The sequence below is a fragment of the Streptopelia decaocto genome (genome assembly GCF_964273445.1).
Source record: "Streptopelia decaocto genome assembly, chromosome: 12".
Lineage (NCBI taxonomy): Eukaryota > Metazoa > Chordata > Aves > Columbiformes > Columbidae > Streptopelia > Streptopelia decaocto.
Window position 1 is genome coordinate 17253718 of NC_138667.1, and position 17553 is coordinate 17271270.

Consider the following 17553-nt stretch of genomic DNA (forward strand, 5'->3'; position numbering starts at 1 on the left):
ACACGTACTTGTCAGCGGATGCCTCTTTGTTGTTTTTTTTCCTAACAGTGCCTGAAACTCAGCCTGGGTTATCAGGGAGATATTAAATTGCTATTGGAAGCAACATCAGCGGGGCGGAAAAGCCATGATGTGCTCTTACCTCTTCCCACAAGGTCGAGCCAGCCAGCCCCCGGGGACATCGCGTTTGCCGCGTCCTTCCTGTAACGAGGATCACATGTCAGAGCCAAACGAAGCCTTGAGAAAATTAAACCCGTGAGCTCACCGGCTTGCTGAGCACAGGCGCCAGCCGTCCCCCGGTCCCCAGGCCGGGCCTGCCAGCTGCGGCGAGCCGGCAGCGGGGCAGCGGCAGGAGGGATGCTCGGATCCCTGGGGACAGCGTGGTCCCCACCGCTGCGGGATGGAGGAGCTCTGACCCCTGGTGTGCATCCCTGGGTGAAGGAGATGGAGGAGGATTTTTCCCATGGGAAGAAGCCATCAGCACTGGCAGGACACAGCCAGCAAACCCCCCTGAAGTCCATCAGCACGATCTCCTCCCAGCACCCAAGTTCTTGCTCGTGCAAAGGGACGGACAGATGGGTTTGGCTCTGGCGGGACAGACACATGGGCAGCTACATCTTGTTCTTGCCAAGGCCGTCCCCCACAGTTGAACTTGGCCAGGCATGTGGGTTGGGTTTTTCCCAGGGCAAGGTGACTCCTGCTGCATCGTTCCTCAGTGACACAAGGGACGGGCAATGGACAGCGCCAGCAAGAGAAATGCAACACTGACACCAGCAGAGCCCGTGCGTGGGTGGGGGTGGCTTGGAGAGCCCCCAGGGACCCCAAGCAAGGACCCAGCACAGCCCACACCACTTGCTGATCTGGGACAAGCACTGAGGAAAGAGCACCATGAGCAATGCTGCTGCGGGAGACAAGAAAGGCCAAGCCCATGAGGGTGGGAGCTGGGGACAGCCCGGCACCGGCCGAGCGAGCGATAAGACCGAGAGAGGACCAAGGGAGGACAAACAGAGAACCAAGGGAGGACCATCTGTGGGGCATGACTGGGAAAAGCCCCAGGGCTGAGCCAGATCTGTTCCCAGGGCACTCTCTGCTCTTCCAGCTTTGTTTGTGATCTCCAGGTTGTGGGGAGCAGAAGTGCAGCTCAGCCCCCACTTTCCCCCTCCAGCCACTTGCTCCTTCATCACCCTCTTCCTCCTCACGCCAACCCCGCTCTGCCCCGGCTCTGCCCCTTCCCAGACAGGGCTGCTGTTTCACGGCCACGTTGGACACCCCCTGGGTGACACAGTTTCAGTGCACCCATTGGCAGAGCCCTGGGGACGCAGCCGCCCCCGGTGCATCCCACCCCAGTTCAGTTGTGGTCAGGGACCCCGCAGGCACTGCACACGCGTCCCAAACCCCCTCTCCCTGCCACCACGGGGGGACACGCATGTCCAGATGCTGCAGCCACCTCTGAGCCCTCCCTGGGGCTGCAGGGGCCATGCCCAGCCCCTGGCAGAGCCCTGCCTGGGGGGGTGCAGGCAGGGGCAGGCAGGGATGCTGCGGCAGCTGCCACCGCTGCGGGTGCCCTTGGGCCAGGAGCATCCAGGCTTTTTTTCCAGCCCTGCCCAGAAAAAAAAAAGAGCCCAAGCCCCGTATCAATCTGTCTGTAGCGAAGCGGCAAGGCGGCGGTAGATAAGAGGCTGGAGCCCGTGCTGAGGCCTCACGGAGATGAAAGGCGATTGCGAGCGAGCCTCCTCATCCCCTGTGGACAAAAGAGCTCCTAAAATATTAACGAGGCCCCGCGCCGGCGGGAGCGGGCGGTACCCGCGCTGCCGGCCGAGGGGTCCCCGGGGATGCAGGCACAGTGGGGAGCAGCGCAGGATGCTCTTTAATTACCTTCCCCGATCGGAGCTGGCAAACCTGCCCCCCGCTTCCCTCGTCACCCCAGGGAGCCGCTGCCGTCCCAGCCCCAGCCAGGGGACACCGTCCCACCAGCTTGGCGGTTAAAGAGCACGTAGCAGGGGGCCACGCTGGGGACAGTGGCCCCTCGCTGCCACCTCAGCACCCTTGGTAAAGCCTCACCCCCCAATACACCTCAGGGTGAGCTGGGGGAAAAGCCAGGGCAGCTCATGGAGGTGTTTGTGCACCAGCTCCACAGTGAGGAAAGGGCAGCGGGGGACAGTGCTTGGTTCTGGGTTTTTTTGTGTCTGTGTGTGGTTCATGCAGCCCCAGGCTGGGGACAGGGTCCCTGGGGTCGGGGAGCAGGGTGTCCTGTGGGAACAGCTCAGCCCTGAGTGCCACCCACCCGCTCGGTGCTCGCCCTGCACTCAGGACATCCGTGGGTGCTACACGGGCTGCACCCGCCTCCCGCCCAATTCTCGGTGCTGGGGACACTGCTCAGAGTCACCCGTCAGCCCTGGATCCTGCCCCCCTGGCGGAGCGCGGCTCGGTCCCCTCCCGTCCCCATCCTCGGAGCACACCCGAGGGCAGCACAGCTGAGCCACGCGCCCCCGCACCCGTCTCCTTCCCGACACTGACCCTACTGGCCCTCGGCCCCAGCCCTGGCTGCACTTCTCCTGCCTGGGAGCACAGGGGCTCGCAGGGCACCGCGGTACGAGCGCCAGACCCGGCGCCCTGGGGACTCACGGTGACCCAGCGGCACAACCATCCCCTCGAGCCCCCGAGCCAACACATTCCCTGCTGACTCCGTGGCCCAGCAGGGCAGACCAAGGGCCTTTTGTGAAAGGATGTCAGGCTTCTCCCCGCGGGGAAGGGCGATGTTTCTGCTGCCCCAAATCTGCCGCTGGGTGCTGGAAGGGAGGAGGAGCGAGATAATAACAGCTCCCGTCGCCAGGTCCGGAAGCGGGTCCAACATGCAGCCGTCAGATTGGGGGATTTGCATAGCACAGATGGCAGCCCAGGAATTTCAAAGCGTCCCCCGTGCCGCAGCAGCTGAATGGCTCGGTCACCCCGTGCAGCTGCCGGGGGCGAGTTGAGCTGTCCTGGCGTCCAGGGCCGGGCTGCCGAGAGGAGGACGCACGGCACAGCACTGCACAGCACTGCACAGCACAGCACTGCACTGCACAGCATCTCCCCACTGCGCCCCAGGACGGCCGCCCGTGGGGTGGGGTGGGCAGCAAGCAGCTATGGGGGCAGCCACGGGGCGTGGGGGCTCCAACACCCACCGGCGAGGAGTTGCGTGGAAGGGCTCCTGCAAGGACTGGAGGGCATGACATGTAAGAGACGGCGGGAGCTAAATTTACACCACGGCGAAGCAAGCTGCCTCCAAGGAGACGTGATCACAGGCTATAAATACCTGCAAGGAAACAACGGGGACAGAGGCAGTGAATTATTCACGGGCGCAAGATGGAAGGACATGGAGCAAGCCAGGCCAGGCAGGGGGGAGCTGGTGCCATGAGGGCACCCCGAGCCAGAGCCCGGCGGTGGGGCGTGGGGGCAGCGAGGGCCAGGCCCCCCATGTGCCAGCAGCACCTGGGCAGAGGTGTGAGGGCCCCAGGAGGAGGCACCAGCCCCGGCTGCCCCCAGCCCGGCGCTGCACGGCCTCCAAGTGCCTCCTGCCGGCGGGTCCACTCCTGCCAGGATGGGGCTGGGGGCAGGTCCAACACCCCCCATCTTAGCCTTGAGTCTGCAAGAGAGGACTGCAATAAGGTGTTGCCCCACCTCCCCTGTGCTGAGTCCCCTCTGTTGCTCAGCAGGTTTCCCAGGGGCTGCTGAGCAGTCACAGCAGCAGGACAAGCCCTCTGCGCCCCCAGGAGACACCTGGGGGAGGACTTGGGACACTGGAGCATCGCAGAGCACATCACCTCATCTCCTGGGGGAGGCTTGCTTTTTATCATCATCATCACAACAGAAACAAAATTCGTAACAATAGCAGCTTCCTACATAAAAGTGCTCTCAGTGCCCTGTCCTGCTGGCAGCCCAGGGGCAGGCAGGGATGGGGCTGGGGGAAATGGGGCAGGGGATGGGGCAGGGGGGATAGCAGGGGCAGGGGATGGGGCAGGGGATGGGGCAGGGGGGGATAAAAGGGGCAGGAGATGGAGCAGGGGGGATAGCAGGGGCAGGGGGGATAGCAGGGGCACGGGATGGGGCAGGGGGGATGGCAGGGGATGGGGCAGGGGGAATAGCAGGGGATGGGGGAATAGCAGGGGATGGGGATGGGGCAGGGGGGATGGCAGGGGCAGGGGGGATGGGGCAGGGGGGATGGGGCAGGGGGGATGGGGCAGGGGGGATGGGGCAGGGGGGATGGGGCAGGGGGGATGGCAGGGGCAGGGGGGATGGCAGGGGCAGCGGATGGGGCAGGGGCAGCGGATGGGGCAGGGGGGATGGCAGGGGCAGGGGGGATGGGGCAGGGGGGATGGCAGGGGGGATGACAGGGGGGATGGCAGGGGGGATGGCAGGGGCAGCGGATGGGGCAGGGGGGATGGCAGGGGCAGGGGATGGGGCAGGGAGGATGGCAGGGGGGATGGCAGGGGGGATGGCAGGGGCAGCGGATGGGGCAGGGGGGATGGCAGGGGCAGGGGGGATGGCAGGGGCAGGGGGGATGGCAGGGGCAGTGGACGGGGCAGCAGGCGCAGCGGGTCGGGTCGGGTCGGGTCCGGCCGGCGGCGCCGGCAGCGCCGCGTTCCCGGGGCTGTGCTGCCCCCCCCCGGCAGCGGCGAGCGGAGCCCCCGCTCAGCGCAGGGACCGCGGGCAGCTCCTCACTGCCGGGGTCACCCCCTTTCTAGGGGCTTATTTCCTATTTCCGGCTGTACTTTTTTCACCCGCACCGAGCGACGCCACGTGCTCCCCCGTGGGGTGGCCGGTCCCCTGCAGGGCACCCAGCGCTCCCGCACCCCCCGTCCCTCATCCTCACCCTCCCCGGGCTCCCAGCATCCACCCCTTGTGCCCAGGTTCACTCGCAGCTGCAAAGCCCAAATCTGGCCCAACGATTCACACTGGGGTGATAAATTCCTCTTCCTGGTGGGTGTCAAGTGCTTCCCCCGTCACCCCAGCCCGCCCTTCCCGCTGCCCCAGCTGCAGCAGCAACTTTTGCCCCAGGACCCCCTGGCACTCAAGGTGTCTCTTGCAGCCTGCCCAGCACCCTTGGCGAAGGTGCCACATCCCTGCTGGGAGCAGTGTCCCCATCCAGAAGAGGTGCCCCAGCATCCCAGCATCCCCTCCTCTCCTGGGTAAAGCAGCAGGGATGTGACACCCAGTGGCTTTGCTTTGGAAGGAGTTTTGGGGTTGGGTTTCTTTCTGTGTGTGAATACCCAGTCTGGGCTCTTTCACTTCAGGGGCAGAAGGCATGAATTCAGCACATCCCATTCACACCAAGAGGTCTGAGGACTCCTGGTCTCATCACCAGCTCCAACTCCTCTCCCAGCAAACAAAAAATCACAAGCAGCAGTAACACAGAGCTGCTGCTGCTTGTGATTTTTTGTTTGCTGGGAGAAACACAGAGCCAGACAAAACAGACCCCAAACCTAGAAACACCAACCATTTTTTACAGTGATTGCACAGGCGGATTCTCCCTCTGAGGCTGGAGAGCCCCGAGAGGCTTCCAGCTCCCCCACCACAGTCCTACACCCGCCCGGACAGGGAAAACGGTCCCACAGCTCCTGCTGGCCACACACGCTTGGTGCCCAGCCAGGGCGCCTGTGCTCAGACACGACTGCTGACGCAGCCAAGGGCAGGGCAAGGGCTGGGACACACACAGCACCACAGAAAGTCGAGTTTGCCAGGAGAAAAAGAACAGCAATAAAAAGGAGAAATGAGGCTGAGTGTGAAGGATTAAGAATCTCATGGAGTTCAGGGTAAGGTAAGGCCACGGTGTTTGTGAGTTAAGTTACTTGACCAAGGCAAGAGGACGAGAGGGAACAGCCTCAAGTTGTGCCAGGGGAGGGTGAGGTTGGATGTGGGGAACAATTTCTTCCCCAAAGGGCTGTGGGGCATTGGAACAGGCTGCCCAGGGCAGTGCTGGAGTCACCATCCCTGGAGGGCTGGATAGATGGAGGGAGGTTCTCAGGACATGGGGCAGTGCCAGAGTTATGGTTGGACTCAACCTTAATGGTCTTTTCCAACCAAAATGATTCTGTTGTGCTATTTCTAAGATGTGACTTGAGGAAAGATTTTATCATTTAAATAGAGGTGCCAGCAGAGCGTCTGTGCTTACCTGTCGTACATCATCTCAGACCGCAGCATTTGAGCCCAGCAACAAGCCCAGGAACATCTGCTTGGCAAAAGCCTGTCCTCCCATGAGGAGGATATGGAGAAGCTCCCACAGCATCTTCATCAGCGTTTTCCAAGAAGGGACGGCAAGTTGAAACACGGAGTACTTTATGATGCTATTTAGGGTTACAACAGCAAAAAAAACAGAACGCATGGAGCTTCAAACAAGCGATAAATCCAACAGGGTAAATCCCAGCCACTAACTCAGCCAGATCAACACGCAGCACACGACCGAGGTGCCACGGCCGGGCAACACGCACACCCGTTATCTCTGCCACGAGTCGCAGCAGCACCTGCTTAGTTACAGCAAACAGTGCGGGCACGTCTGGAGCCACCACACACCGTCCCGGGTCACGCCAACCGTGCCGCTCGGTCTCCTTTGTTTGCCTGAAAAATCTGAGCTGTCATCCTGCAAGGTGCCAGCCAAGGCGGGTTAAAAAACATACATATGAAAAATAAAATATAAAATAAAAAAGGGGGCAAATCAGGGAAGCCATTAAGGGAGTGGAGCATCTCCCGTGTGAGGAAAGGCTGAGGGAGCTGGGGCTCTGGAGCTGGACAAGAGGACACTGAGGGGGGACTCATTCCTGGGGATCAATATGGAAAGGGGGAGTGTCAGGAGGATGGAGCCAGGCTCTTCTGGTGACAACCAGTGACAGGACAAGGGGCAATGGGTACAAACTGCAACACAGGAGGTTCCACTTGAATATGAGAAGAAACTTCTTCCTGGTGAGGGTGGCAGAGCCTGGCCCAGGCTGCCCAGGGGGTTGTGGAGTCTCCTTCTGTGCAGACATTCCAACCCGCCTGGACACCTTCCTGTGTAACCTCATCTGGGTGTTCCTGCTCCATGGGGGGATTGCACTGGGTGAGCTTTCCAGGTCCCTTCCAACCCCTGACACTCTGTGATCCTGTGTCTGTGTGTATGCACAGAATTACCAGAACAGAGGAGCGGACACTCGGGAGCACCTCTCCATCCAGATGCTGATGAGGAGGTGGGTGAGCACAAGGAACCACACAACAGCCAAGGCAAAGACACGAGGTGCAGTGACGTTTGTATTGAAGCTCTGGCGATGCTGAGTTATCCACCTGCACAACACGACTCACAGAAGGACTGCAGAACCGGCTGGGGCTGCCCCAAGCACGGAGTGGCGGACAGGCACAACTCGCTGCAGAAACACACAATTAACCCCACATTGAACTGACAACACACAGACCTCACAAAGAGACACCAACAGTGTCACCACGTTGACTCACAAAGCTCTAGATCAAGATGAAGAAAAAAAAAAACAAACAAAACCACTCTGAAGCTGCCTGCAAGTTTTAATAAAATTTGCTAAGCGCTGTCTCAAGAGCAGACACAAGGCAGGGGTGATGGTTTAATCTAAAGGAGGGAGATTCAGGATGGACATAAAAAAGAAATTGCTGCCCCTGAGGGTGGTGAGAGCCTGGCCCAGGTTGGCCAGAGAGGTGGTGGATGAACCATCCCTGGAGACATCCCAGGCCAGGCTGGACGGGGCTCTGAGCAACCTGAGCTGGTGAAGATGTCCCTGCTCATGGCAGGGGGGGAGCTGGGGGAGCTCTGGAGGTCCCTTCAACACAAACTGCAATGCTGTGAAATCAAGTGTCCCATGAAGCACAGCTCCTGCAGTGCCTCCGGTGAGCAGCGAGAGGGGTTAGGCACAAAACACCAGTTTTGTTTCAGGGAAAGGAGGTCACAAACCTCTGCAATGGTACCTCCAGGTTCACCTTTGCTCCACCAGCCCAGGAAACCAGCGCTCCCCCCATCTGCAACACTACTGTTGGCACTTTTCACCATGTTGCTCCTGGCTGTGGTGGCCCAAGGCAACTTTGTTCCTTCCACCAGCCCAGCAGCACCAAGGAGAGTGGGACACGGGCAGGACCAGCTCTTTCGGTTGGACACGGGGGCTGCACACGCAGGTAAGGGGGAAATTCAAGATACAGTGTTTGTGGTGTCAGAACACCCATCATCTGGTATCAGGGGAAGCTCGAGAGCACATCCGGAGAAAAGCTGACACTCCCTGGCAGCCAGCGCTGCCAACGGGCAAAGCCCTGAGTGCAGACCTCAAATCCTACGTTCAGTTTTGGGCCACTCAGCGTAAGAAGGACATTGAGGAACTGGAGAGAGTGCAGAGGAGGCGACGGAGCTGGTGAGGGGCTGGAGCACAAGTGTGATGGGAGCGGCTGAGGGACCTGGGGGGTTCAGCTGGAGAACAGGAGCTGACGGGAGACCTTCTGATCTCTGAACTGCCTGAAAGGAGCTTGGAGCCAGGGGGGGTCGGGCTCTGCTCCCCAGGAACAAGCGCCAGGAGCAGAGGAAACGGCCTCAAGTTGCGCCAGGGGAGGTTGAGGTTGGATGTGGGGAACAATTTCTTCCCCAAAGGGCTGTGGGGCATTGGAACAGGCTGCCCAGGGCAGTGCTGGAGTCACCATCCCTGGAGGGGATTAAAAGGTGTTTAGACGAGGTTCTTAGGGACATGGTTTAGTGCTGGAGTTGGGTTATGGTTGGACTCAGTGATCCTGAGGGTCTCTTCCAATTGAAATGATTCTATGAACTCCAAAGACCATCCCCGCAGCTTCGCGCCTTCCCTCGGCCCACGGGCTGGTCCAGGTTTAACCCCTCGGTCTCTCTAACACAGTCCTGGTTACTCCACTTCATACTCTCTTCCAAAACTTTGCTTTCCGGGGTAGGTGTTTCCCAACAACAACTCTGACATGTTGCATGTGATCTTGTAACAACAGCCTGAGCATACACAGGTCCACTTGTTCTGTTAGGCCCTCTTATCAGTACCAATTTACAAATTATATCAATTTATTTTAAAAAAGAAGAATTTTAGAAAAGGCAAAGAACCTTCCCCCTGCACCCTCTTCTCCCCCCCCAAAAAACCCAACACACACACAAAAAAATCCACCACAAACACAACCCCAAAACTAGGTTGTCTACTTAATACCAGCTCTAACCAGTGAGTTCCCTCAACCTGCCTGAGCCCCCCAGAACCATCACCAGTGCCAGTAAACCTCTGTGGACTCACAGGACCCAATACAAACAGTGAGAGGTTCCACAAACCCCAGGGCAGAGAGGAGACATTCACAGGTCTGCTCAAGGCAGCTGGAGGTTCCAGAGCCCACAGCTTCCCCAGGAGCAGGATCACAGCTCCATCATCACAGCTGCCCGTCCTGCTCCCACCTTCCCACATGGGCCTTGCTTCGTGGTCACTCTTGGAGAAAGAACAGGGTCCAGCCAATGAAGGTGATTTCTCTCGGGGAAAGTAGCGCAGAGCCTGAGAACACACACACACCACCCACAGTGCCCAAATAAACCCACACTCCTGGCTTAGTCAAAATGCCGAGTTACTTCTACACCCCATGACTTGGTCTTCCAACCCATCCTATGCAGTTCCACCCCAAATCTGCTCTGAGGGGGGACTCATTCATGGGGATCAATATGGAAAGGGGGAGTGTCAGGAGGATGGAGCCAGGCTCTTCTGGGTGACAACCAGTGACAGGACAAGGGGCAATGGGTGCAAACTGGAACACAGGAGGTTCCACTTAAATTTGAGAAGAAACTTCTTCCTGGTGAGGGTGGCAGAGCCTGGCCCAGGCTGCCCAGGGAGGTTGTGGAGTCTCCTTCTGTGCAGACATTCCAACCCGCCTGGACACCTTCCTGTGTAACCTCATCTGGGTGTTCCTGCTCCATGGGGGGATTGCACTGGATGAGCTTTCCAGGGCCCTTCCAACCCCTGACATCTGGGATTCTGTGACCCAGCTGCTGTCTACAAGAAGCTCCAGACCAGCAAGAACTTCCATGGGTGGGAGCTGAATGACTTTTCCCCATAGCTGGGGGCAAGGAAGGAAGTACAGCCAAGCAACTCTCTGACAAACTCACTGATAAATCTCTCACCAAGCAGCTCAGCAAGGGATTTATCCATAAAGAGTATTCATTAAGAACACGTTTGTTCCAGAAAGGAAAAGAATTGTGAATATATTTGATCCCCACTCACCCTGAGATGCTTTGTCTGAATTATATGACAAAAACTGTTGTCACGCAGGGAAGGAGGGGGATGCTCAGAGGCACAAACACAACAAAACCTGTGGATGCCAAATGGGAGGCAGAGTAACCCCCAAGCCAGTTGTGGGAACCCCCAAACAGTCAAGATGTCTCTGGCTCCCCCCCACAGCACATGTGCCTTGCGCCCTTGCACCAGAGCTGATCCCGGCTTTACTGAGTTGATCCCAGCTTTACAGAGCTGACAGCAGGTGAATCACAGACACGGGGATCAGCAGCAGCTCAGTCTGAGAACCCAGGTTGCAACAAGAGGGCAGCGCTGGGCTTGCTGAAAACATCATTTCTACAGCAAGAAATGGGCAGAAAACTGCCAGGGTTCCTCAGCATTGCCCACAAAGTATTGCCTGTGTGCAGGGAGCAAGCCAGGCTTGGCACAGAGTTACACAGAACAAGACCAAGGCACCTGGAGATGGCTGGGGACAGTGCAGGACCGGATCATTGGGGAAAAGGGGAGCAGCCGCAAGAGGAAAGAAAATGAGCCAAAAAAAGTTTAAAATACAAAAAAACGCACACACAACACGTAAGAGTCACAGGTAAAGAACGAAAAAAAAAAAAGCGCAGTCAAGTCACAGTAAGTTTAAGGGAATTATTTAATGATCAAATTGCAGCACATCCGAGAGCACAGCGGAGTTAGCGCAGCCCCAGCCACACACGCTCCAGCACAGGGGGGCAGCGGCTGCAGGAACCCCCAAAACCCCATCGCAGGCACTGGGGCAGGGGGTGGTCTCCACACACCCAGGAGAGCCACACAGGTCAGCTCCTGATCTAAACCCTCCATCAGGTGCCCTCAACACACCCGTCCCTGTAGGAAACAGCTTCTGCCAAACCCCCAAACCACCCAGATCTCCAACTGATCAGAGACTTGTTCTAATCTATACAAAGGAGACAAGGAGTGGAAGGAAACAGTAACTGGGGGATGAAACTCTTTTCTGGCTATCTGTAGGAGATAAGGTAGGCTTCCCTAATGCTGAAGGAGAACAAAATTGCTCTGAAGTTACTTCAGGAGCACAGTTTGCTCCCACCCAAATGTACTGGGGCTTTTGCTCTTGCAGGAGGTGCTTCCGAGCTGAGACACGGGCTCCTCCACCCAGGTATGTCCAGAGACAGTTTATCTTATCCTGGTTCTTCAGAGCAAGGTGACAGTGACTGTTCGCTGCTCTGAGCAGTTTTCCTCTGCCAGCAAGAGCTGCTCAGGGCACAAGAGAAAACACAGTTAACTGGGCAAAGCCCTTCCCACTGTCCACCGTACAGAGCTGGGAACAGGACCAGCTCCAGAGCTGGTTTGCTGCTGTCAACAGGACCAAGACTGTCAGAAATGGCAGCTGCTGCTACAAAAGGCACAGAAAGCCATGGCCTTGGTGGCAAGGGACAGGCTACAGTTCGCTTTACTGGGACACAAGATTACACCCAGTTTAGTCCACTGTTTTTTCTACACCATTCCGTGGGTGCAGACTGAAAGTCTGTAGGTGCTTCAGTACAAGCTTACTTGAAAGGCTGAGGGAGCTGGGTCTGTTTAGCTTGGAGGAGACTGAGGGGTGACTCATTCATGGTTATAAATATATAAAGGGTGAGTGTCAGGAGGATGGAGCCAGGCTCTTCTCGGTGACAACCAGTGATAGGACAAGGGGTAATGGGTTCAAACTGGAACACAAAAGGTTCCACTTACATATGAGAAGAAACTTGCTCCCAGTGAGGGTGGCAGAGCCTGGCCCAGGCTGCCCAGGGAGGTTGTGGAGTCTCCTTCTGTGCAGACATTCCAACCTGCCTGGACACCTTCCTGTGTAACCTCATCTGGGTGTTCCTGCTCCATGGGGGGATTGCACTGGATGAGCTTTCCAGGGCCCTTCCAACCCCTGACATTCTGTGATCCTGTGAAAGCATTGGTATAGCAAGCTAATAATAAATAACATTTAAAGTCTAGCACTCTCACATTGCTAAAAAGCTCTCAAAGAACTGCAGCAGCACGTGCTACTGAAGGACAAGCTGGATATTTCAAGCACAGCGCTCAGGCCTCCCGCACTGCCTGGTACCGACCCACAGGGCCCTGAGCCGCCTGGCACCTCCCGCACCGACCAAACGGTTCTGCAACACACGGGATCACGTTCTCTTGTATGTGAGCACAACCCACAAACACAACCGGCCCCAAACACCAAAGCAGAGGCAGCCCCAGCACAGGAGGCGTGTGCAGGGTGGCGGTGCTCACCCAGCATCCACAGCGGGCAGCTCAGCGGAGTTCCTTCCCTCCGGTTCGCTCTGTTGCAGCACAGGCACTGGTGGACACCGGAACATACCCAGGCCCAGCATTCCAGCTTTACAGCACTGCCAGACCTGCAGGAATCTAAGCAGCCCAACAATTTGCTTTTTGAATAAAGCACATGACAAAACTAGTAAGTTGTATGAACATCCACAGAAGTGCCAGCACAACAAAATCCACGCAGAGTGCAGCACTTCACTAAATCAAGTGAAAAAAACAAATTGGACAGGGATTGAAAACGTTTGTGTCATGACTGATGAACTCAGAGTTCCTAGAAAGGCAATGAGCAGAGCCTTCATTTCTTGTGCTGTTTTATATCAGAACATGCACAATACACAAAAGAGCAAGTTTCTAGTCCCCCAAGAGGCTAAGCTGGATCAGGTTTTAAGTTAAAACCTAGAAAAAATAAGAAGTCTCCTTTATCTAATTCACAGTACAACACTCAACACCACCTGGTGAAGCCATGCGGGCCGGCACATCCTCCCTAAGGGCAGGATCACGGAATTGTTTTAGTTGGAAAACACCTGTAAGAGCAGAGTCCAACCATTAACCTGGCACCGCCAAGTCCAGTCTCACTTCTACTGCTCCACAACCCGCCACAGCATCAGGACAGCCTGAGCTGCTCAAACACACCAGCACGGGCAGGAGACAACCGGCCCCACACGGGCAGACGTTGTTTCAACACCCACAACTCTGCTGTTCCAACTAATATGTGGCCACATCACTTCCCAGTCACCTCATCAAGGTGACTGCTGCCCCGTCAGAAAAGGAAACCATCATCCTCAATTTCCACACTTACTGCTTGCTCTCCTACGCAGCCTCTGATCTCTTCCAGTAAGCACCAATGACAAAAAACAGCCAAATACGAAAAACTGTGAGGTGGCTCGCTTGTAACACAGTTCAGGGTAACCTACAAGGTGTGCAGTCACTCCGGCCCCCACATCCTGGTCCCCAGCCCCAGCGTGGGGCTGCAGGTGTCCCCATGGTCACAGGGCTGGCAGGAGCCGCAGCCACACACCAGAACCATCCAGGATCAGCGAGAGGCGAAGCCAGCCCAGGACACACTCGCAGCCCCAGCTCACGCACCCGCTTCAACACCACAAGTTTTTCTCCGTGGTGACACCGGTGACACGCCACCCACAGCCTTCTGAGCCGGTAAAGACATCACCTTGTGCCACGACACACCAACGCCAAGAGTTCCAGATGAGCCAACAGCCAGTTCACATTCCTGCACACCACATTTGTCCCTCTCATCCCTACATTGTCACTAAGCCAGGAACCACGGCCACGGGCTCTGTTTCCCTTCCAGTGAAGCAGCCGTGTCACGTCACCTGCGCGGCCGTCTCCACACGTCCCGCTGTCACCTACTGCGAGGACTCCAAGAAACACCGCAGACATGTACATCCAGCTGTGCGGACACGAGGACATCGAGAGATGAGACAAGGGGAACAGGTTTAGACCAAAAGCAGTGGACATTTATTCCTCATTTGTGCAAGAGTGTAAAGATGCATTTGGGAGCGGACGGGACAGACCCTGTGGCTGGAGAGCCGGAGGCCACGGCCGCTCCCTCATAGGCGATGGCTTCGTTTACAATTCTACTAAGGAGATAAACTTGCAGACTCACCTATTTCACACCAACGATGCTGGCAAATACACTTGTATACAAAGAAAAGGGTCAAACTACATTTTTCACTAGATTCAAGTGAAGACTTTGTTCAAAAAAGACACATACAAGTACAATTTAAAACTGTATGAACATTTGCAAATGTTTAGTGCAAAGTAATTATGTAAAAGCTACATTTTATGAAAGTTTGTGCTGATGTGTTTGGTAGGTTTTTTCTTTTTTACCCTTTTACATCCATTATTTTAGTTACATATGGTTTCACTTACCTACAGTACATATGCATTGTGTTAGGTCCCATGCAAGTGGGAATAATACCATTAGGCTTTGTAAAATGTCACTCAGATTCTCATTTAGTAAACTGCTTATTTGGTTTAACAGTCGAGTTCCTGGCACTCTACACATCCTGATTCCATGTACGTGCTTAGGCTGATGTCTCGGTCAGGTGTACAGCCTTGTGTGATGCAAACCAAACTGCTTCACGACTTCCAAATCAACCCTTTGCCAAGGCAAGAGTTTGAGAGAAATCCACCGGTAGTTTTAGCCTGTAACAAACTTCTCTTCAAATTAAAAGCCTATTCACACAAAGTTATATGTAATGACTGTAGTAATCAGTTTATTACACAGATTAATCATTCTTGAACGTACAAGCTCCAGGGGAGCAGTTGGGTCTTTAAATATACACAAGTTTTCTGTCAAATGGATTTTTACCCTTACATCCAGAAAGACCTAAGCAGTTAAAAAACTTAAGAAAAATAAGAGCTATTAGCTATGTATTAACTGAGAAACCACATACAAACCAAAAAAAAGTATGAAGGAGGGGACAGAGTTGAAACAAATCAACATCACTTGATGCACTAATAGCTCCAATCCATTTAAATGTTGACCGGTTAAACTTAGACCTTAAACACAGGATGTGGGTACAGTTTATCTCATTGGTCATAACATTTACCTAAGGTGTAGGTCCTTCAGAATAAAATGAATACAGAAACAGCTTCAAGTTCTTCACCTTGCTTTTCATAACTTATGAGTTTAAAAGGATTCCACTTAAAAGCCTTCACGGATCAGCAACACTGTCCCTGGGAATACGAAATCCACCACAACTCGCCCATTCGCGTTTTATTACCCAATTTAAATCGCCCAGGAATGCTTTTAGGCTCACAAAGTTATGACTGAAGAACCAGCTTTTCACACACACACTTCTCTGCTAGGAGTCAATGTTGGTACGGGGAAATACAGTATTTCTATTTTGTTGTTCCAAGTATGTACAACACGCAGCACTGCTGTATCAGGTAAACATGTGCACAGGGGAAGATGAGGCGTGGGCTCATAGAAAGCAGTCAAATGGAAATCAAAAGGACTTTCTCTTTCAGAGTTCCCCTATCTTTATTTGTAGAGGTTATCCAATAATTTCTTTAATTACATCGCATACTTCTGAGTCCATTCCCGAGCTATTCTGTTGTACCTGTATGTATAAAAAGAGGGTTTACTCAACATAACATCCAAACAGCATTGCTGCTCCAGCACTATAATCTACACTTGAACTTACATTTTCTCCAGTAGTATCATGGATTTGTAAAATTTAAGAGCAAACAAATACTAGGCAAACAGAGGAAACACGAAAAGCTACAGTATTTCATGGAAAAGAAATAACTAGGCATATTTACAACAGGAATATGAGATCTTTGTGATTCAAGCCACAGAACAGAGCTAGTGCAGGTCTGTGGGGAAGGATATTCCAGCAGCCTTTACCTGCAGCCCCAACTGCTGCATCCCCAGGGAAACTATTACAGTCTGTTCGAATTTTGGCATTCTGGAAAAGAATAGATGTTCCCCTCCCACCTCATTCTTCCTTCCTTAAAGTTAAGCCTCATACCTGCTGGGCTGCCAAACCCCAGCAGCCCTGGTTCAAGCTACATACTGCATTTGGCTGTTTCGATGACTATGAGGACACAATTTGTCCACCAGAATTTTTTTATTCTGAAGACACAATACGCTCTTATTCCCCAGCCACTTGTAGCTTTTTGAGCCCAAATATCCTTTCTAGCCAGAGCCACTGCTAAAGGAAGCTCAGTAAAACAAAGCAGTCATTGTGATACCAGTACCTTCTGTTGTCAGAGATAAGCTTGTTCTTGTTCTACAGAATTTGTAGAAAAAAAAACATAACACACTTATACCAAGGAGTTTCCTACTTATGTACTGGGCTCCTGTGCAGGAATTCTGCCTCCAGACAATGTTGGTTAGCTTAAAGAATCTGACAATCCACTTGTGAAGGTGAGAGCATTTGTTACTTCACTGTTCTGAGACTACTCAAGAAGCAAGTCCAGGTTATATTTAAGCACAAAAATCCCCTATTTTTGGAAAAATAGGAGAGGTCTGCATGCATGAAGTGCAGTCGCTGTTAGCTGCGTCTCAAAACACATACTGCTGCTCTGGCAGCTCATTAAAAACAGGATGCATGAGCTTCTCTAACATACTCAAGTATGCAGCAGAGTAAGCAAGTTTGTGGATCATTTTCCCTCCCTTCTTGTTCTCATCAGATGACCATGGAGCTTCAGAAATTAACACTACTGATCAGACCTGGAAGGGAACAGTGGCGTAGGAAAGTGTTTACAATGGTCACCAAGCTGTTGCTTTCAAAGAAAGCAATTTAAATCTCCTCGCTGGGACCAGAGGGCTCTCCTTTCTCACTGTTAACTTCATGCAAACTCCCACCCCACCTTTACACCACTTGTAGTTCCCTTGGGTTGTCAAATGAAGATGAAACAGGGTATTTTTTAATGACTCCATCACCAATAGCACAGAAACTCTCCCACTAGAGTAACTTGTTCTCCCTCTGCTGGTTATGTAGAATTAAAGCAGGCAGTGGAGGCTCCTAAAGCTGGTCACATCCAATTTAAGAGCTCTGTATGAAACAGATTCGCACTGTTCACATTTTCATTAGATCAAGAAAACTGGTAGTTAACAGCTACAACACTAGTGAGAGATCCCTGAGTGGAATGAAAATGCATTAACAAACCCACACAAGTAGGAGGCCTCTACACCCTTCACTTCTACTGGCATTTATACCTGTTCCCTACAGCAATGCAGTGCTGGTAGAAAAGCTGCATTCCAAATCCCAGGGAAAAAAACAACTCTAAAAAGACCACAATTAAAGTGAAAAAGGCAAATCAAAGTTCACACTCTTTCCCAAGAAGCAGGTCCTTTCAGTTTCCCTTTCCTATTCAAGTGTGGACTCTGCTGTCAAGAATGTTACACGGTTTTTGGCTTCCATACTCACTTTTCTCTATCTGTTTTGTAGATCCGTGCAATCTCAGGCACTAAAGGATCATCTGGATTGGGATCACACAACAGAGAACAGATGGACAAAAGTACTGAGGAGAGAAAAAT

General features: G+C 53.9%; 4 protein-coding genes across 7 annotated transcripts in view; 1 reads left to right on the top strand and 3 right to left on the bottom strand.

The window, feature by feature from the left end:
- Nucleotides 1-2690, bottom strand: part of CXXC5 (CXXC finger protein 5) — a 67851-nt gene extending 65161 nt beyond the window's left edge. Inside the window, exons 1-2 of one of the 3 annotated variants that reach the window (XR_014185247.1) lie at nucleotides 414-585; nucleotides 140-198 (exon numbers count right to left, since the gene is read on the bottom strand). The gene's annotated coding sequence lies outside the window, so the exon portion shown is untranslated. Of the gene's footprint in view, nucleotides 1-139; nucleotides 199-413; nucleotides 586-2514 lie in introns of those variants that run through there. The other 2 variants (XM_082063730.1, XM_082063728.1) reach the window with 2 other exon arrangements.
- LOC309445297 (uncharacterized protein) overlaps nucleotides 1-5285 on the top strand; it is a gene marked incomplete at both ends in the record, with an annotated part of 33777 nt that extends 28492 nt beyond the window's left edge. Inside the window, 4 exons of the mRNA XM_082063927.1 lie at nucleotides 3282-3593; nucleotides 3693-3858; nucleotides 4722-4956; nucleotides 5066-5285. Coding sequence (XP_081920053.1) covers nucleotides 3282-3593; nucleotides 3693-3858; nucleotides 4722-4956; nucleotides 5066-5285 — 933 coding nt within the window. The remainder of the gene's footprint in view (nucleotides 1-3281; nucleotides 3594-3692; nucleotides 3859-4721; nucleotides 4957-5065) is intronic.
- The window catches only part of NDUFA2 (NADH:ubiquinone oxidoreductase subunit A2), a 165750-nt gene that overhangs the window by 75656 nt on the left and 72541 nt on the right, over nucleotides 1-17553 (bottom strand). The window contains exon 4 of one of the 2 annotated variants that reach the window (XM_082063525.1): nucleotides 10795-10805. The exons of the other annotated variant lie outside the window; for it this stretch is intronic. The gene's annotated coding sequence lies outside the window, so the exon portion shown is untranslated. Of the gene's footprint in view, nucleotides 1-10794; nucleotides 10806-17553 lie in introns of those variants that run through there. 2 annotated transcript variants of the gene reach the window in all.
- UBE2D2 (ubiquitin conjugating enzyme E2 D2) overlaps nucleotides 13996-17553 on the bottom strand; it is a 29452-nt gene continuing 25894 nt past the window's right edge. The window contains exons 6-7 of the mRNA XM_082063521.1: nucleotides 17444-17537; nucleotides 13996-15628 (exon numbers count right to left, since the gene is read on the bottom strand). Of these exons, the coding sequence (XP_081919647.1) occupies nucleotides 15583-15628; nucleotides 17444-17537 (140 nt within the window). The 3' untranslated portion in view covers nucleotides 13996-15582. The remainder of the gene's footprint in view (nucleotides 15629-17443; nucleotides 17538-17553) is intronic.